General features: G+C 38.8%; 1 protein-coding gene across 1 annotated transcript in view; it reads left to right on the forward strand.

Annotated features, from left to right (window-relative positions):
* SPTBN5 (spectrin beta, non-erythrocytic 5) overlaps window positions 1-21,056 on the forward strand; it is a 94,685-nt gene that overhangs the window by 47,149 nt on the left and 26,480 nt on the right. Inside the window, exons 34-43 of the mRNA XM_027642475.1 lie at window positions 6,144-6,248; window positions 7,231-7,416; window positions 11,362-11,517; window positions 12,148-12,339; window positions 12,975-13,070; window positions 15,140-15,258; window positions 15,898-16,012; window positions 18,368-18,481; window positions 19,937-20,058; window positions 20,669-20,831. Of these exons, the coding sequence (XP_027498276.1) occupies window positions 6,144-6,248; window positions 7,231-7,416; window positions 11,362-11,517; window positions 12,148-12,339; window positions 12,975-13,070; window positions 15,140-15,258; window positions 15,898-16,012; window positions 18,368-18,481; window positions 19,937-20,058; window positions 20,669-20,831 (1,368 nt within the window). The remainder of the gene's footprint in view (window positions 1-6,143; window positions 6,249-7,230; window positions 7,417-11,361; window positions 11,518-12,147; window positions 12,340-12,974; window positions 13,071-15,139; window positions 15,259-15,897; window positions 16,013-18,367; window positions 18,482-19,936; window positions 20,059-20,668; window positions 20,832-21,056) is intronic.

Here is a 21,056-nt window from a genome sequence, read left to right on the forward strand (position 1 = left end):
GTTCAAGTCCAACAATCTTTATCAAAACACATGATACAGATATAGTTGGTCCACCCTTTCACCCTGTGGAGATTGGGGCTGGCCTCTCTCTATCAGTGAATCCAGTTTGCTGCTCAGGATTGCTTTCTAGACATTGGGCAAGATTTGGTTGGAGACCTTCCCAGGAAACATGCACTGTAAAAAGTGTATGTCCTGACAACCTTTTGACAAACACACCAGCTCCCACCACATCTTCAAGTCACAGAGATACGGAGAGTGCAGGGTGTCCATCTATTGCTGTCAACATTGCATCCTTTGACTCTGGAAGGCGAGTGGTGAAGATTTCCATTCCATTCTAGGAACATTTGCAAACAGAAGATCTGATTCGTATTTAATCAAGCCATATGGATTTCTATTTGTATGCTTACTGCCATGTTCCAACTCCCTAGAGATGACTTACAGAACAATGAGAAAGCTACTTGTGTTCTGCTGTCACCAAGGCTGCAGATACAGCTTGATCCATGCTAAATGAAGATAAGAACTCTGATTTGATTGAGCACTTAACAAGTGTTTCATTTTAAGCTTTAGAATGCTATTGTTAACATGACATGCAACAGTTTACAGATTTTTCATGATTGGACCACAGTGCTCAGCACTTTGAAGGTTCATGACTTCAAAGCCGAGAACTAGTTTTCTTCTCTGCTAGTCAGTCTGGGACCTGGAACAAATGCTCAGTGTAGTTTTTCTTAGTCCTTTTCTGTTTCGCTGTTTTCATTTTCTTACTTGTCAAATGCTGTATTTCTAAATGGTTAATTCCTGGTTTTGTAAGTTTTAAAATAATACTTGTTTTCAAAACCCAAAATATTTAAGTGCATAGGAAGAAATCACTTTTTTTCCCTTCTTAGAGAAGGAGAGGAACTGCCCTTTCCTGAGGGAAATGAAGGGAATTCAATCTCCATAGCAAGTCAAATTTGAATATGCCAACAAAGTTTCTAGCCGTGAAACTATGGGGAGTTTAGAAATAATTTAGTCTGCCTTCAGACAAATGTTTCATAAGTAAATATTTTAATGATGACGTTGTATGGGCTTAAGATTCTGGTCCAACACCTACTACTTACAGGATAGGGATTGAGCTTGCGAATTTTGAAGATGGAGATAGGTGTGAGGAAGGAATTACAGCAGTTATGGGAAAAAAAACCCACTATCTTATCTCTGTGTTATATTCTTATGCCATAAGACAGCATGCAGTAGGAGGAGGGAAGGAAATTTTAAATACCTTTAACGTTAGAATTTTGCTTATAGATTGTGAGGAGAGAAGCCAATAATATAGTGATGTCAGTGTGACAGAAAAAGTGTGTGTTTTCTCTTTATAAACAACTTCAGTGCATTTTATTCCACCTATGGTTATAGTATGATACCTTGTAACTTTTACTGAAATGAAGCATAGTAAAGCATTTTTGTGTACCATATAAAGTCATCGTATCAAACATATTTATTTACTTTGCTAAAACAAATATGAATTTTTTTTCTTTTTTATTAACTTCTGTCAGAATTAAGTCAAATCAAACTTTGTTGTTATTTATTTGGGCAGATAGTTTGGACTTGATTACATGCTTTAAGTGAAGGCTTTTAAAACTGGGAGTAATTCAGGCTTTTAGTGCATGTTTAAAGCAGAAGGATTTTCTTTGGAGTTCCAGCAATCTCAACAGCAAGCCAAGGGCAGACAGTGAGGGGTAAAATCTGTGGAGCTTGTTATACTGTGAAGAGCAGGAGAAGGGAGTGAATTTGCAGAAATACTTAAAATAAATTTTATACTAGAGAAATAGAAACTAGTCTCCTTGGAATACAAATTTCTTTTGGGGCTATGTCAGCTTCCAGTATGTATAAATGTGAAGTTGTGGTATACAGAGAGCATAGCTGAGCTAATGATTTAAGTGTTTCTTCAGTATTTCTTTAAAAGCTGGAGCTGGCATAAACTGTCACATAAGTGTGTATATAGTACTGACTTATTTTAAATGAATTTTTTTTTAAACTGGACTTCATTTTTAGTTCTGTATTAACTTGTATGCAAGAGTTCTTATATGACTGTGTATTGAAAACTATGCAATGAGCTCAGAAATAGAGAAAACCTCCATTTCTGTGCTTTACATCGTTAATAAATTGACTATTTGTTCCATTCTCCACTTAAAATCTCAAAAATCTCAAAAACCATTTTGTGGTTTTAAGCATCTTTGCAAGTCTTCTCTTAAAAACGAGTCCCTTTTATAGTAAGTGGTCAAGTCTTTGGTGCTTTTCGTGGCGGAGCAAAATTCCTGATGATGGGCCATGATTAATAATAGCAATAAACTTGAAAAAAAAGTTTATATATACTGTTTCCTCTGGGATACCCTGGTAGGTTACCTGAGGAGAGCTATGCAGTGCTTTATAGTTGAAATCAATGCATCTTATTCAAAGTAGGTGTTTGGGGACCTTTCTAAAAACCTGCCAGAAAGTGATGTAGTTGGCCACAGGCCAACATCGTGGCACGGGAGCCAATTTTCATTCTGCTTTCAGACAAGTACTTTCATCAAAAAAATGTTGTGGTTCTGATTCTAGCAATGGCTGTCATAAGATTTCTGTTTAAAAGGTGAATGGAATGGAAAATTTTTACCTTAGCAGCTCTCCAAGTAGCACTGTTAGTGCTACAGGGGCTACTTTCTTCTAAGATTGGTGTCATTGCCTCTCCTGTAATGTATGCAGGCACTTTCCTTTTGCAGCAATTTTCTTTTTGTGCACCAGTTTTCTTTGCACCAGTGTCAAAGCCTTGGTTTTGGCATTTGCACGGTCTTCTGCTTGGAGGTCTTGGTCCAAAGCTTTCAGTGATCAGGAGGACTTTTTCGCACTGCTATATATCTGAAGGAATTGAGCTTTGAATGCTCAGTGTCATTTGTGTTTAGTGGTTTTCAGTGGGAGCAAGGCACTGAACACTCCAGTAGCAGCTGCTTATGACTCACCACCCCACACCCCTGCTCTCAAATGTCTCTGTTCTCTTCTTCAAGGAATCTAACCACCTTTACCGGTAGATACCCCTTGTGTTTTTCTTCCATCACAGGTTTATGAGCAGGAAAACTGATAGTTGACCATTTCTTCAGGTACTAGTTTCACTGCTAAGAGTTACTAGATAAAAGTCCTGGAGGTAAATCTTTTTTGACCAAAAATGGTAGATAATTCACAGAACATGTAAAGAAGCTACAGTATTTTTTAAGCAGTGTTTAAAGCTTCAAAATAGAGATACAGTGTGTGGCTGTATGTTTGTGTACCCCAAACAGCAGTGAGTTAGATTCAGCTGATAACTTTTTATTTCTGTGTTAGTAGCAGCAGTGTTAATATAGATGGTAATAATAAGGTGGTTTAATAAGGCATTACTGTAGACAGACCTGGAGCCCACACATGTGGAGATCTTTCTTCAAAAGAGCAAACAAAATCCAGTAACACTCTCAAAAAAAATACATATATATAATTTCATACACTTGATGAGTAGGATAGATTGAAGGATTAAAGTTTGAATTACAGAGTATCTGCCTTCTGATGGGGGTTATATTTAACAGACAGAGGTATAGCAGAGGCATCGATATACTGCTTTAGGCATTCTGGTGATTAATGGGACAGACGTACTATAAGCTTAGGCTTGTTGTCTTCACTGTCCTCTTGACAGTGATTACTGTGATGGGATTTATTTACCTTTCTTTTGATACTTGGTATGGATTAGTATAGAGCAGTTTGTACATCCAGCCTGGGCATGGTAGTCTTCTGTGCATTTTTTTCTATATGCAAAATATTCACTCCTGAAAAATGGACCAGAACATCTGGTCAAGTCTGGCTGTCAGTCCTCTTATCCACAGCTGCCAAGGAGGGCTGAGTGGTGGCAGCAGTAAAAAAGTCCATCAGCCAGCTGAAGATCAAAGCATCAAGGCGAGGTAGTGACTTAAATGTGGGGTCTGTCCAGGAGGACCAGGGCAGGGCTCAGACTTCCCCTCAATGTAGCTCAGGCAGGGCCGGTGGCCAGGTCCAAGCCTCAGAGGGACCCCAGATGGGAACAGGACATCTATCCAGAGGACAGTCAGAACCACCAGAGCCTATTAGTGCATTCAGACCCTGACAAGTATGTGTGGATTGCCCTGCACCTGTGTTCATGCTTGGGAAACGTCTCCTTCAGAAGATCCCCTATGGAGTTAAAAAGTCATCCAATACTTCTTTGCAGAAAATGAACATCATGACTGGTTTTCTAAAGTAGCTGCCAAAGAATATCTTTTATCTCTCATAAAAACACACTGTAAGACTGTTACAGAACTGTAATGCTTAGCAAAGCAAGAAAGACCTCTCCGGATGTTATTTTTTTCTGCACATATCTATGGTTTTAAGGCACAGATTTATCTATGTCATTTACCAGCCCTTTTCTGAAACTATTAGCAACAGTGTTTCACTGATTCTATTCTGTTTCTTTCCTGCCTCTTAATTTTTGCACACTGTATCATTGATCTCAAATTCTTCTTCCATCTCCATTAATTGCACTTTACCCGGGTAGAGTTACTGGTTGGAAATTCTCATCCTTGTCCAAATATTTATGATTCCATGAGCTCACAAAATGGATTACACATTACACACTGCTGATAAATGTAATCCCTCTCAACAGTCTGATTTCCCCAGGTCTGTCCAGTCATAGTCACTTCAGTGTGAACCTTGCTCATGGGTAATTTTTGCTCATGTCCCATCAGAGCCTCTAACTGAGGTTTTTGCTTTACTGTTGTCTCATCATTGAATGAGAAAAAAAAGTGGGAAATTAAATCCACTGGAAAAAAATACATACTTATTAGTCTGGAGAAAAGCATAGGTTTTCTTGACAATAGATAACTACATTGTTTATTCTTCTGCATTTGGCAAAACCGAATATAACAGAATGCATGGCAGAAGTAATTGGGCAGTCAGTCTTCTTAACACCAGAACAGAATCAGGAAACACTGCAGTGCCTTAGTTGGAATAGCTGGAAAAGCTTCTCACAGTGCTAAAAGCAAATAGTACAGAGGTCAGTTTCTTTAAAACTGCAATTATTATTTTAGACTAAAGTCTTTCTGCATCAGAGACTGACAGAACAGACAGTAAATAAAATTAATGCAGACAAGTTGGAAAGATGACCTGAAAATATAACAGATGTAATGCACTTGGTACAGGTGCAAGCTATGACATTTTTCAGGAATAATCAGCTGCTTAAATACAGGATGGGGTCAAACTGGTCTGTCAGCAGTTCTTCTGGAAAGCTTCTGGAATCTTATAGTAGATTGCAAGGTGAACTTGAGTTCATGGTATTGTATAGAAGATAAGCACCATATACAGACACATGCTGAAGACTGCAGCTTGAAAGGCACATATAAATGCTCTGCTGTCTTCACAGCCTTCACTCTGGCAGTCTGATTGCTTATTAACAGTTATTGCATCAAGTTTCAAAATAAGAAGAAATAGAGAAAATCCAGAGAGAAATAGGAATAAACAGAATCAAGAAGACACAGCTGTTGTGGAATAATTGATCAGATCAGTGTAGTTTTAGCCTAGAGAAGACAGAAATCCCAATATGCAATGTCTACAAACATGTACAAGGCTGAAGCAGATGTAAAAGGAGTGATCATCCTTCATGTGATGAAGAGGGCAGTATATAGCAACGTGTAGTGCTAGCCGTGCATTTTCAGGATAGCTATTTGGAAAATCCTGCTAATTTAAGGTAATGAAGTTAAGGTAGTGAAGCACTGGAATAAATTGCCCAGGGAGGCTGCAAAGTCTCTGTTACAGGAACTCTTCTGAGAAGGAATCATATGGAGATCTGTCAGACATGAGAGTGATCTTACTTGAGATTACAAGGATGGCTTAGACCTCTGGTATTTACTGCCTTGTGACTTAGTGATTATAATAAGAAGTGATAGGTCACTTTCTTCAACTGGACCTGTTGATGCTTTTCTTTCTAACTCAAGACCATGGAGTTATACTAATTAATTTCCAATTTCAGTTACCTCCTGTTCCTTTCTTTCCCTCTCAAATGTACTCTTAACAGCAGAATTAATACCTCTTCTCCTATTTATGAATAAAGTTTATGTGATAATTAATCCACTGAGAGAAATAATAAACTTTTTTTATAGGTTTATTTGAAAAGCAGTGACCTCGGAACCTCTGTAAATGAAGTAGAGCAACTGATAAGGAAACATGAGGCTTTTGAGAAACTTCTGGCATCACAGGATGAGAAGGTACAAAAATCAACAACAAATATTCTACCAGCCCAAGAGCTAGAATTTTATATATATATATATATATATATATAATTTTCTCTAATATACTAACACATTGAATTGCTGACAGGCATGATATGCCTGATATGCTTGAACCAAAGAGAAAATGAGGAAGCCTAGGGAAATAAGAGGCAGAGCATTGGAGAACAACTGTTAAAACACTCCACGCCCAAGTCCTCCCTGTATTGTGTTGCAGCAGATAGGAAAACCACTCAGTGTGTTGAATAGTGGGAGCTACAAGAAAAAATATTTAAAGCAGGCCCTATTGTGTCATGGATATCAGAAATTTCTGGTTTTTTTCATTAAAAAAATAGTGGCTTTTGTAGCAAGTAAAATACAGGAGGTCAAATTATTTAAATATGCATCTGGTATACAATGGCTGTGCCAAACTGGCTCACCTCTCCACAACTTTGGAATAGATACTGATTTGCTCACCTTCATATAAATGAATCTGCCTGATAGCCACTGCTCTAACCCACCCAGGCTAGGGCTAAACTTAAACCTGGGGCTATGCCTGGGTTCTCCAGAAGGACTGAACTCCCAGAACTCTTGCCAGCTCCCTGCCAGACAGATTGCTTATTTTGAGAGCTACCTTCCAATACCTGATTTCCACAAAGAAATAAAACTTGAACACTGGCATTTATGAGTGTCATGCTTGCTCCATGATTCCTTGCACCAGCTGATCAGTGACGTAGGGACTCCTGGAGCTACAGCTTCAATTCATTTAAGTAGCCAGGATCCACCACAGAGAGCAATGATAATAATGTCATAGGTGTAACATAGTGCAGGGTGAGGGGGAATGCTGATTAACTTCTCCCTGCTGTTCTTGATTTATTACAGAAAAAAGGAAAATCTTTTAGGTATGGAAAGGAGCTTGGATTTTGTTTCTTTCACATCACTTGGAAGCATAAAAGTAATTTCAGATTTGTTGTCTCCTCAGATGGTATCTCTTCAAGAACAGGCAAGCAGGCTGGAAAAGGCTGATGGACTGGAAGGGCGAAAGATTCAGCACAAACTGAATGTCATTCATGAGAGGAAGCATCAGATCAAGAATCTATCCCAGAGTAGGAGAGAGAAGCTGCAGATTGCCCTTCTTCTGGCACTTTTCTACCAGAACTTGGAAGAGGTAAGAGGGTTTTAGACTGGGATGGGGCTGGAAGGCAGAGCAACTACCTACTTCTACTGGATGAAGTGCTTGCTTTGACTGGTCTCTGCAGAATATGTTGGTCTCTATTTCTCTCCTATTCTGGCCTTAGTCCTGTAACTGAGTAGCTCTGTTCCTGGCAGTACTGTTAGAAAGGCATACTAGGTCAATCTTTCAAAGGGCAGCACAATGTGTGTGACTGAAAATGCACTAGCATATCTGGTGTACTGGCATAAACAAGAGCACATAGGCCCAGGTGGACATTTGCAAACACTTGCTGGTTTGGTATCCACCCCTTCTGCTGCTGTATCCCATGGAACACCCTCCATGATTTAAAGAAAAAACTGCAGGTGCTGGTCACCTCCCAGCCCATGAAAAAGACACGTGTCCTGACACAGATCAGGTTAAGATCATCACCAAAAGAGAATGAATGCCTGCAACACAGCTGCTGCCAGCAACAAAATTTCTCTTTGTTGTTGTTGTTGTTGTTTTGGTTTGGTTTTTGTTTGTGTTTGTGTGGTTTGGGTTTGGTTTGGTTTTGATTAATTTATTGTTTGGTGGTTTTTTTTTCAAGAAAAAGAATAATCTAAGACTACTAAAATTCCATTTACAGCACAATGTATTTGGAACTCTCCCCTACCCCAAACAGTCAGACATTTAAATACCCTCTTCTTTGGCCACACTACAAAGCCAGAGCTACACTTCTTTTTTTCTGGTTGTTTTTTCTTTTAGTAAACTTTATCAGAAATTATTTATACACCCAAACACTAACTTGTATTATTTAACTATACTTTTACTATCACATGATATGAACGTAATGAAATTCCACCAGTAGTAGCCACCTTTTGGACTAGCAGAGTGGAGCGGAGGGGGTGTTGCCCAGTAATAATATTTTGAAAACAGTAATATAACTCTGACAGAAAGTTTCCAGAACTGTCAACACCCTCTCTGGTAGAGAAACTGTCAATGCCCTCCTGGAGATATAATCAACCCGTTAGGTAGAAATATCTATGCATTTCTCCCCATCTCTCTGTTATGGTCAAATCAGTGCTTGGACTGGGCTCCCCCTTCGTTCTTGAATCACATACTTAGAGCAGAGGATCTGACCCTGCATAGTGGGGAACATTTTCCTTTTCTCATTCACTTTCTCCACATAAATTCATCCAAGAGAGTTTTTGCTCTCAGGTTATGTGCTCATTTACATTGCCAATCATTGCCTACTGCTGTAGAATGTGAATGCCACCAAGGAATTAAAAAGAAAAATAAAAAAATCTTATTGCAATATTTTTCTTTCTTTATTGGGTAGAATGGAATGTTTAATTTGATTTAATGATGTTCTGGATATGTACATGTTCACAAATGAGAATTGTCCCCATAGGGAAGTTAAATTCAGAGATGAGTTTTGAGTTTAGCTGTGAAATCAATGAGATCATTGGTTATTCTTACTTATTAAGAGGACAAAATCCATAGCTCAGATCCCACTCTTCTGAAAACTCTCCTTCCTGCAAGAATGTTAAGTAATTTTTATTGATAAAGAATAATTTTTTTGCTTCAGCAGAAATTAGTGATTGCTGTCATCATTAAAAGTCTTCTGGTTACTCTCTAGAAGCACTTACACAGAGAGCTGCACACATTAGTAAAAAGACAACACAGTCTGCGATAACTGATGAGAGGACAGATAACTCAACATCATATAATCTACTTAGAAGGCTAGCTGCTGCAGGACACAGGACTTTGGGGTTTTTCTGTGTAAAACCCACTAATTCAAGAGATTATGCTCAGCTCACAAAATAGGACACACCCTCCTACAGTAGAAATAGGGTACTTTTTGAGTCCCAGAGAAGTGAGACAGATTTATAGATTACCCTATTGTCACAATGTCTGTAGCCCAGTGCTAATGTGAAAGGCAAATGAGCAGGCTGCTACTTAGAAATGTGTATTTAAATTATTGCAGAGGAAAGATCATAAAGTTGAACGTTTTGACTTCTAAAACTGGCCCTAAGTTTTTATGCTGACCCTGAAACTTGCTCATCATAACAGTGGCACTTCCTTTCCCTTTCACCCTCTACAAGAGACTAAAAAAACATTTACTTCTTTATCTCAGATGAGTGATAGAGAGAATTAGTTGTTGCCTCTAGATGTCTGGAACAGGCACACTCCTTTATAAGCTTTAAATATTTTGTTTTATTAAAAATCAGTGTAATTTACAAAAAGTTTGTACTCATGAGGTTACAGGAACTGATATTCTGAAAATGTAGCTTTCTAAATTGGTAGTGCCCACACTTTTTATGAGTCCCATAGAAGTAATACTGGTCTCATGTCTCTACACTGAGCATAACACTTGTCTTACTGTTGTCTTCAATAAAATGAAAATATCTGTCCAGACGACCATTAGGTCTTTCCACAGAAAGATCTTAGGACAACAAATCAACTTTGGTTCACATCTGAATGTGGGCATGGGGCCAGGAGAAGGATCTCTCACTCTCTAGAGCCATCTTAAGTAAGCCTTAAAATAAACCAAGCCACTAAGAGTGCAGATCTTCAGTCTGCTGTTAAGCCATTCTGATTAAAAAATAGAAGAGAAACTGACCTGTAAGTGGCTATATACAGGGGATTCATTTGTTTCTCATTCTAGCTGTAGGCATGAGCCTCTTCTATTCAAATGAAGAGTCACTTCAGTGACATTGAAGAGTTAATGTGTGGCTGGTAATGGGAGAAGGCCATTGAGGAGGGTGCCAGAAATGAAAACAGCAGATGACAATGTGTTCTTCTGGGCAATCTTGACATAAGGTTCCTGTTTGAGTTTCTAACTGTGCTTTGGAGGGAAACAGTTTCTGGAGAGCATGCTGCTCATGAAAGCTATTTCTGTGTTTATTTATAGAATTTCAGCAGCTGAAACAAAACTTCAAATCATTAATTAACTGAGAAAATCCTCCAGTTGTCAAGCCCTGTGCACATGTAACACACAGTTCCACAAGGATTTGAAAATAATAAAGCTGCCTTCAATTTGCTGATCTTATGTTGTCAAAACATTACATTACTTCAGTGCTCTGAGGACAACAGGATCAGTTATGTCAAGTTGTCAGTTCTCAGTGTTTTGATACATAGAAAATATTTCCTTTAGTGCTAAGGTCTAAAGTTCAGCAGATTTAAAGAAAATTTTGGAAAACTCTCTATCCTGTTATCCATTTTATTCTGCATTCATTTAAATCCCCTAAAAAATAATTTCCTAAGAGAAACACATAACCCTTGCATTGTTAACTCTCACAGATCTCCTGCTTGTCTGAATCTAATACTCCCGACCAGACCATTTTGAAATTTATAAAGTATAAAAGCAAACAGAGTTGTATTTCCCCTCAAATAATCTAATTAGTGCTTGGCCCCATCAATAAGGCTTTATTTACTTTGCATTTTTCATTTAGGTCTCACAACATCACTGAGATCAGGAAATGTTAGTGCTGTTTTATAGGTGAGGCACAGAATTCTAAAGAATCTTAACCCACCTTAAAGGTAGGTCAATGACAGAGATGTGAGATGAAACTCAGAGCCCTAAATCCCAAGATTCAGTGGTCATAATCTCATTTTAAATGTCTAACATGTTAAGGCTTAATATCTGCTCAAGGATTCTCTGCATATAATCTAGAAGATTGTATGATCTGTTTATGGCTTGTGATAAAATCTGAGGTATTCAAGGAATTTTTCATTATTCTTGTGGTCAGATAAAAATTAGTTTCATTGCTACCTGCTTTTATCTCATATCAAGTAGAATAGTTCAGAAACTAGAGAGCCACTCCAACTGTCAAGCTCCCAGCTCAGTCTGCCTAGCCCAGGCATAGACACTTGAATAGAATAATGATATGTCCTGGGAGAAGGCCCCAGGATCTCAAGTAGTTGTCGTGCTAACTTGGATGCCTCACACTACTGCAGACAGAAGACTGGATCAGTGAACGCATGCAGAAGTTAGAAGATCCTTCTGTACAAGACCCTAGCAATCTGCAGGACAAAATGAAGCTGCTGCAGAAACATCAGGTCTTTGAGGCAGAGATTCTAGCAAATGAAGAAATCATCACAGCTGTTAATAAGGTAACTCTATCACTCTGCTAGTGTTTTTACAGATTATTGCTGCTTATCCAAAGAAGGACAGATAGATAAAATGCTTCTATATCAATTATCCTATTTGTGTGACAAGAACTCAATTGCTATACCATGGAAATATAATGCTGTTAATTTACAACAGGGAGATATGTGAATTGCTCTATCCGGGGAGCTTCCATCTTTCCTTATAGTCTGAATAGATTTTCTTATAGACCTGAAAATATCACTGACTTCTTCCTTGCCTGGGCTGTTTACTCCTACAAAAAGGAAGCAGGATTTCATGCCCCATATGTGAATATTCTTGTTGAAACTGGGTGAATCATATGGCTGAAATGTGCAGTCATCTGTAAAATCTCTCTTCGTGCTCCCACTCCATGAATGTCATTCTTGGCAAGGAAATATTCAAATCCTAGTGTTCTGTGATTCTAGATTCCCTCCAGATGTAAAAGGTTTCCAGCCGAGCTGTATCATTTGGGTGGTAAGAATTTATATTAGTAGTCTGTTGTGCAGTCCAGGCTAGGAAGTGAGAGAATCCTTCTAGAAAGGCCATGTAATGTGATAACACCCTTAAAAATTAGTGGCAATCCTAATTTCTAATTTCTTTTTCTGAATGTGAAGAAAGGAGAAGCCCTGATATCAAAAGGCCACCCCAAATCAGGAGAGATCCGTCGCGAAGTCCGCTTGCTTCAGGAGCATTGGGAGAAGTTGAAGAGAGCTGTTGCTGCTCGTGGAAAGATGCTGGAGGACAGTCGGGACTTCCTAGAATTTCTCCAGAAGGTGAACCAGGTGGAAGCCTGGATCAGGGAGAAGGTAAATGGATTTTAGTATTTAGCTAACACGCTAAAGACTTGCTATTTAGCAATGAAATTCTGATAAAAGTGTCATCTTCCACGATATTTTTAGTGCCTTTTGTCTGACACATGACACATTCTACAGAAGAATCATGACACATTCTACAGAAAATATGAAAGGAATGATTCAAAAAATTCTAAAAATTTCCTGGAGTCTGCCTATACCAGAATTAGTTGGACAGTATTAGCACATGTTCTCATGTAAAATGTGCAAATGAAGAGTTTGTGATTATTGGAGGCCATCTCCTATGTCTCTGTTGAGACAGAGAAATTAAAGCAGACTAGAATGGAAGAGACTTGAGGTACTTGGCAACTGGCTTGCACTCTTATGTATCAAATCTGAAAGTTTCTCTTTGTAGGAGTGAAGGAAGAATCACTTTCATTCAGAGGTAGCTTCCATAATCAGCAATAGACTGAAGAGAGAGTTGGGAGTAAGTCTCATAATTGTTTAAAGATCAGAAGAGACTGCTTCAGAAGCTGTAGGTCAGTGATTTACAGGCAAATCACAGAACTTATTGCATCAGCATAAGCATTGGGAGTTGCTGTGTTCTTGTACTCTTAGCCTAAATATTTGTTTGCTGCTTATTTCCTCAGGAAGTCATGATTAATGTAGGTGATGTGGGAAATGACTACGAACACTGCCTGCAACTCAAGAAAAAGTTGAATGAGTTCCGTGGAGCAACATCAGGGGTAAGAGGTGTTTTCCATGCACGTTTCTTGTGTGGCTGCAAGCAGCAGTTAACTTTTCAGTTCAGGTAGTAAATACAGTTCCAGTACACTGAGAAGGTGAAAGATCAGGGTGAGAGGAAGCATTACAACCTCAAAAGCTGTTAAAAAAGATAGAATTTTCACTCATTGTGCCTTTTGAAGATGACTAAACAGAGCTGTCAGGTGCTCATGCCACAACCTAAAATTTTGGACTGTGTTAAATGACTGGAAAACTTGTGGTGTGAGCCTGAATTTGAACAGGGTTTTGTTGGTTTATGCAGTCTGCTAAGTCACAGTCATTTCCACCCAGAAGTGTTTTTAAACATGGTTGTTTCAGCCATGTTTGTATGAATCTGAAAACTGATATAGATCTTCCACGAACCAAGCCTGTGGGAAAAAAATACTACTTTCTCTATTTCCATCCTTTATTTCTCCCTTCTCCTCACGAGGAACAGTCAGGTTTCTCATATTCCTTCATACAAATGAAGCGTGTAAACTTAGGGGACTTTGTTTATACAGCATATGTGGTTAGTCATGAATCATAACATTAATAATCAGACATTCAGTAAAATAGAGCAATGGTTTACACTTTGATTAGCAGCCATGTGACAAGTTGGCTGCACACTTCACCTTTCTATGCTGAGATCTCTGACTCTTGTGGGGCTGAGGAGTCACACCAGCTGCCTCTCTTGTCCCCAGTGAATGTACTAACTTGGGCACCAAACCTGGGGAACAGGCCCTGCCACAACAAGGGCATCCTTGTGATGTGCTTCAGCTCCTACCATAAGAGTTGTGAGGGATGCTTTTGCAGCAACTTCTTGTTCTCTCTGTGTGAACTGCTATAGTTGTGGACTAACAGGTCTGTGTGTCACACAGGAAAGATTACTGTGCTGATTTGCCAGTCTGGAAATTGTGAGGAAGGTCTGGAAAGAGGTATATTAGGACTTTGTGAGTGAGGTTTACTCTTCTGTTCTCTCCTGATATTCTTTTTCCTTTGTTTGCCTGTTATCTTGTTGCCAATTCCTGTTAGAGCAGATTCCATCTTCTATTTTGGTTGCCTAATAGCAGAAGGAGACAATCCTCATCTATGCAAAGTAGCAGATATGCCTGACCCCTGCAAGAAAACCCTGAGCTCCCTGTTTCAGAGACCAGCAGAATTTCGTGACAGTACATTAGTGCATTCATATTGGATTTGGATAGAGAGCCAAACTACGCAACTTCAGCTCCAGGAAATTATTGAAGAGACCTTCATTGTGCCTTCAGTACTCACCAGCTAACTTAATGATTGAGCAAGGGCTCTTCTACAGGTTTTACCAGCCAGAAAAATAGAGAATGTTTTTGAGTCTTGGAGTGGTACTCAGTGTTGGCTATCCATAACACTCCAAAAGAAAAATTATTCCACTATAGTCCAGATTATGTATGCAATGTACAAATATTACCCATTCCATGGTATGTGCATGGGAAGCAAATCACCTTGAAGTCATAGCATACCTTTTAAAATGCAGTGATGTTGCTTTAGAAGAAAACACAATGGCATAGGTCGTCTGGGATTCTTAAGGCTGTAAGGATTTTAAGCCTGTTGTCTACAGTACAGAAGGCACTTCTGGACAGAAGCCTATCTAGATAAAACAGCAAGTAGGCCTAGGAGCCATGAGTCACTATCTGTTTGACAAAGGATCAATCTGCCACACAGCAACCACCTATGTAACCAGCACCTGCACCAATGTTTCTTCAACAAATGAACCCCTGCTGGAATGTCTGGCTTAGAAACGACTGCCTGAGGGCCCCCATCTAGACCTAGATCATTGTTGTATCTATAGTCATTAATGTTCTTTCTTGCCTTTACTGTCTTCTCATCAAGGACTAAGTAACACCAGCAGTTGTAGTAGAGCAAACCTACAGATATGTCTGAAGCAGAGATGTGTCTGAAATGTTTGGCAGTGAGGTAAAACTATTTCTTTTTGCTGCTGGTGTTGTTTTTCATGTCTCAATGGAAAACTCAATCACAAGCAATTCAAACACATACCTTTGTTTCTTTTCTTGCTTTACAGGAGTCAACAGTTGACGATGCTCACATCAGGACTATCAATGCCCTGGCCATGAAACTGGAGAGACAGAACAAGGAAGAGACAAAGACAATATACGAGCGCCGAAAGCATCTCAATGAGAAGTGAGTATGCTCTTAAATCTTCTGTGTAAAGCAAAAACAAGAAGGAAAAATTAGGTGTCTTTGGCTGGGATAAATGGAGGAATCGGAACATATGTTTTCTTCTTTAATACCATGACCACCAAACATCAGAGACTAACTGTTGTCTAATACTCTCAGTATTAGACAACAGTTAGCAGTTAGCTAGAACAATTTTTAATGCACATGTTTCTAGCCTTGAAGGCAAACACGCTGTTTCACAGCACTTGACACAATAGATTCATGAAGCTAAGACACTTCCATCTATTCACATAGTTGTCCTGGTGAATTGCCTATTGCTTTTGCTGCTTCACAGTCCACTATCTAAGAAACAAAAGCATGAAGATATGGATTATGAAGTTATTGAGAGTCTAAGGAAACTGGATCAGTACTTTTTAGCTTTTAGCCCTCATGCCATCCTGAAACCTGGTATAAATATAACCAGATAATCTTCTCACACTAATACTTTATCTCTGTGATGTGCTCCGTTATGGGGAGTTGGGGATCAATGTATAAGGTAGTTCAGAAATCCTGTCTTTTTGCTTAAATATGAGCATCATGAAACTCAACTGTGGAAATCCTTACCTATGAAATACATCTCTAAAATATTATTTTCAATAAAAGGTGGAACAGTTTCCATGGTAACCTGAACGCATACAGGAAGAAATTAGAGGGAGCCCTAGAGATTCATGCCTTAATCAGAGAAATAGATGACATCACAGAAAGAATTACTGAGAAGGTAAGTTTTCAAATTTTGATTGATTAAAATGGAAAAATGACGTATTTTGCCAACAGCAATAAACCCAGGTATGCTGATTTCGAGAGAGCCACTGAGTATTCAACAGTGATCTTTGATAGTTGTCTGTGTTTAAAGTGTGTAGGAAGGCTGAAATATCATTAAACAGTGCAAATTACCAACTCCAAGGCATTCATTATACTGGGTACGTTTGAAATGTATTGTGAGAAATCACAGATTAGAGTCTGCAATAAAAGGGGATGCTCTCTTTATATAATGAGAGGTTACAGAGAAGATCAAGTTGAACTCTCCCTGGAAGTTCATAGTGAAAGTCAGTGGGTACAAGTAGCAAAGTGAGAAGTTCAAAATAGGTGTACAGTGAAAAAAATCACAATGAGAGTGGTGAAACACTGGAACAAGTTACCTGAAGAGACAGTCCTTGGAAAAATTAAAATCTCAACTAGATCGGACCCTGACCAATCTGTCCTAAGGTGACCCCGCTTTGGGCAGAGACAAGACTAGATGATGTTCAGAGGTCCCTTCCAACCAATCTCTTCCATTGACCGACTGGCGATGCTTTGCTGGATGCCCCCCCAGACATGGTTGTCCCTCCTGGCTGCCAGGGCACTGCTGACTCAGATTCAACTTGCCATTGGGTACCCCCAGGTCCCTTTCCACAGCACTGCTTTCCAGCATCTCATTCCCAGTCTCTATGAACATCCAGGGTTGCCCCATCCCAGGTGCAGAATCCAGCACTTCCCCTCACTGAACTTCATAGGGCTGGGATTTCTCAGTCCTCTAATTTGTCGAGATCTCTCTGCACGGCCTCCCCTGCCTTCAAGGGACTCAACAGCTCCTCCAAGTTTTGTGTTGTCTGCAAAATTAATATCCTTTCCCGTCCTGTGTCCAAGCCATTTATGAAGATGTTGAGGAGCACAGGGCCTTAGATGAAGCCCTGTGGAACCCCACTAGTGACAGGGCACCAGTCTGATGTCACCCCATTCACTGTTACCCTCTGTGCTCGACCTGTGAGCCAATTGCTCACCCACTGCATGATGTGTTTATCCAGCTGTGTGGATATTGTGGATAATGTGCTGGACATTTTGTCCAGAAGGATGCTGTGAAAGACAGCAGCTTTACTGAAATCCAAAAAGATTACAACAACTGGCTTCCCTTGATCAGCTAGGTGGGTTACCTTGTCATAAGAGGAAATCAGATTTGACAAGCAGGACTTTCCTCTCATGAAACCGTGCTGGCTGTGACCAATGACAATGTTGTCTTTCAGGTGTTTTCCAATACCTCCCAGATGAGATAAATTATCCCCCAGTAATGACTCCTTTCCACTAACTGTAAGCAGAATTAGACAAGTCATGAAGTAGTAGCATCCTTACATTTCTAAACATCTCCATGTGGTCTAGTAAATCCTCCCACAATAAACAAACACAGCAAGATGCAGTAAGTAGAGTACATATCTTAGAAACTAAGGGACTGGTGCCTATTTTTTGCTGTGTTACTGACACAGGTGTGCATCTCCTTCAAACAACGCTGAGCCAAGCTGGTTCTGAATACCAAAAGCCAGTTAGCTGAGTTACCATAGAGCTGTTTCTGAACTACCTACTTAGCTTGAATATAACAACTTCTAGTGCACCAAATTCAAAGCCAGTTCATTCAACACTAGCTTGCATATCTCTCCCTGCTGTGCAATACAGACCTATTAAATATGCAGCTTTGAGAAGTTGCATAAAATCTTATTCAGTCAGAAAATTGAAGTAAAAACACCTATCCTGGATCATATATATACTTTATATTATTATAGATATTATAATATTATATATTTATTTGATTATGTGTCAGTAGGCAAGCGGTACTACTTAAGGTACCACGAGGCTGTTGGCTCAGAATTTTTATAGCAACTTTTACAAATGTATTTCTTCATTTTATGGGATCTAATTTCTGTTAGAAGCTTGAGAGTCAATTTTATTTTTCATATTTTCATAATACATATCTGAAAATTTCTGTGCCGCAATTTATTGGGAAATATTTTTCTGGTTTGGTATTTGGAAAAAAAAAGGAAAAAGAAAGACTGAGAAATGCAGGGAAGCATGCCTGTCTCTGTTTTACATGTGAATGGCCAGAGGCATCTTAAGCAGGATAATGGCTGTTCAAAGAGATGTGGATTCTTGTTTCATCTCTGTACCAGAAAGCAGATAGTGCACTCTGTTGATATTTAAAAAGACAATAAGAACATTTAGATGGCAATGCAAAGAAGTGAAGGAAAAGACTGTTTGAAATAATTAAGATATGATCCTTTTGCTTTGTGTAATCTTCACCATTTGCACATCTTACTGCTCCTTCCAGAGTGTACTTATACAAGCACTGGATTATGGAAAAGATGTGGAAAGTGTGGAAAACCTGATTCGAAGACACGAAGAAATGGAGAGAGAAATCAGTGTTATAAAGTCCAAAATGGAGGTAAGAAGTGAGGAAGTACTGTAAAAAATTTTATTTTTGCTTCTTGGAAGTATGGTGCAAAAATCATTTGGATTGATTAGTATGAATTTTCTGCAATGCAAGTGCAGCATAAATTTCTTCTCAGTAAAATACTATTCTGCTTATTCCTGCTTTATCGTATCAATATAATTCTTTCTGATGCACCAAATCTAAGAAGAAAAGTCCCTTTTTAACATGTTGTCTGACTCTCTTGCTCTCATTTACAAACCAGATCAGACTATCCTATACCTTTTGGAAAGTATGGAGTCCATCTTTCCCCCAATTTCTGTACTGAATTGACCAAAATCACAACTCTAGTTCTGTTTAGAACTTAGATATAAAGCCCACAGTGCAGAAAATGTCCTGACACGGACATCAAACACAGAAATCTTAGATTATATTTGCCTGCCTGATCCACTCTGGCTTTCGTAAAATGGCCAGTTTGCATCACTTAGGACTAATCTTAGCCATTAGATATGGGTCTAAGCTCCTACATAGTTGTATATTTTTAATAAAAAGAAGTATTTTCTGTTGAACCACAGTAGTAGAAATCCTGTGACAATCTCTCACATTTTTTCACTGTTGACCAGTGTGTTAAGCCCTGTCATACAGAAAATATTTTTGCAAACTTTCTCCAAAGGTTTTGTTCTCAGTAGTGAGATTTTAGCAGCATATTTAGAGTTTCTGACTTCAGAGTAAACTTTTCCTTAATACCTTAGCAGTGGTTTGGTATCTGAGTTAACCTGCATGTGTATCAATTCTTACATTTGGGTTTGGGTTTGGTTTTTTGGGTATGGTACCACAAATACCACGTACAAAGTATAATAACTGTACATTTTTACGATTAAAACCAGCCTGGCATATTCTCCTTTCTCCCTAATTAGAATTATTCATTTTCATAATTTTGCTGGAATTTTGGAAGAAAGTTACCAACTTTAAACCTGAGTTGATGAGTGTTCTCTACTGTTTATCAGCCTGTGTTAAGGAAAACAACATCAACCAGAAATCTACACTGAAAATCATGGTTTGTTGCTGCTGTTAGCTGAGACAAAAATTTTTGAACCTTCTGCTGAAAGGCAAATCTGTTTGTTTCTGTCTGTTCCATATTTTTATGGCTTTTGTTACATTTAGTTAGATTTTGTTAGGCTTAGATTATGTTTGTCCATATTCTGCAAAACAATTTTTTTCATTGTAAATTACCATTTGTACATGTGAAGCAGTGCACACTTATCTTTCTTCACATGGATTTTGTTTGCAAATGCATACGTATTGGTTTTTTGCATATAACATCTCCCCTTTGTTTATTTTGTTATCGTGATTTAAGTACCTGCTTTTGAAAATAGGGATCTTAAAATGAACTATTTTTCCTAAAAGGCAAACTCAGGAATGAATATAAGCATTTGGCATAAATTCACCCAACTATAAATCTCTTCCCAGACATTGGAATTGGAATCTTTCCGCCTTTCCACAAGGAATCCATCCATAAATGACAAACTGACTATGAAGCAACAGGAGATGAAAAACAACTGGCTACGACTCCAGGGACAGGCCAAACAAAGGTAAAGACTTAGAGAGTGGTTTGAATATCTCTCAGCAGGAGAAAAGCTTTTCTCTGGGGTCTAAACTCTGCTTGCCAGGGGCCTTTTGAAAGTTTTTAAGGATTCTTTACAAAGTTCACACAGGCATCTTAGACACCTACACTGGAAAAAGTGTGAGTTGGCACACACAAAATTCCACTGATATGACTTTGGGAAAACTAATACAATTTTTGTGGTTTATCTCATTAAATAATTCCTTATGATTATCAAATTAAATCTATCAATTAAACCTTTGTGAAAGACTTATTTTTGGATAGTTCTAGGCGATATTTTTTTCTCAAATCTTTCCAAAACAAGAAACACTTAGGCCTGATCTGTAATCGTTGCTGGAATCAACAGCTATGAAGGCTTTTTTATCTTTCTTGTGCTAATGAACTGATGTAGTAAAAATAGTAAGCATGTTGTCTCCAAGGCAGTGTGCATTTCCTATGAGGGCTGCTGGGAACTGTAAGGGAAAGCTTGAATTCATTTCATTTGGCTTCTCCTAAGATACTTTCCTTTGCAAATGGGGAGAGAGAAGCAACTAAATAATTCTGTGTTGTATAATGCTGAATTGCACATTGTGTGGCAGGAAGGAGAAGCTGGCAGCTTCATATCAGTTACAGAAGTTCAACTTGGAGATGAAGGAGTTACTAGACTGGACCCAAAACATCAGAGGGTTAATGGAAGCAGGGGGGCTTCCTAAAAGCGCAAATGAAGCTGAAAGTATGATTGAGGAGCATCAGGAGAGAAAGGCAAGTATCATCATTGCTTCCAGCTGAACATACTGGGAATTTTTCTTATTTGCTGCAGATACAGCAGAATTTTGCTGTATGCATCTGTCAGTAACAGGTGAAAAAACTTTTCAATACCAGATTAGAGATAGAAGTCACCTACATATTGACAAAACTGTTTCTCATGGGCTGTTTGACAGCTTGTGTCTTTGCAGAAAGGCTCAGAAAGCCCCATTAGCTCTCACC

This window comes from Corapipo altera, unplaced genomic scaffold (genome assembly GCF_003945725.1).
Source record: "Corapipo altera isolate COAL_440 unplaced genomic scaffold, ASM394572v1 23b, whole genome shotgun sequence".
NCBI classification, from domain to species: Eukaryota; Metazoa; Chordata; class Aves; order Passeriformes; family Pipridae; genus Corapipo; species Corapipo altera.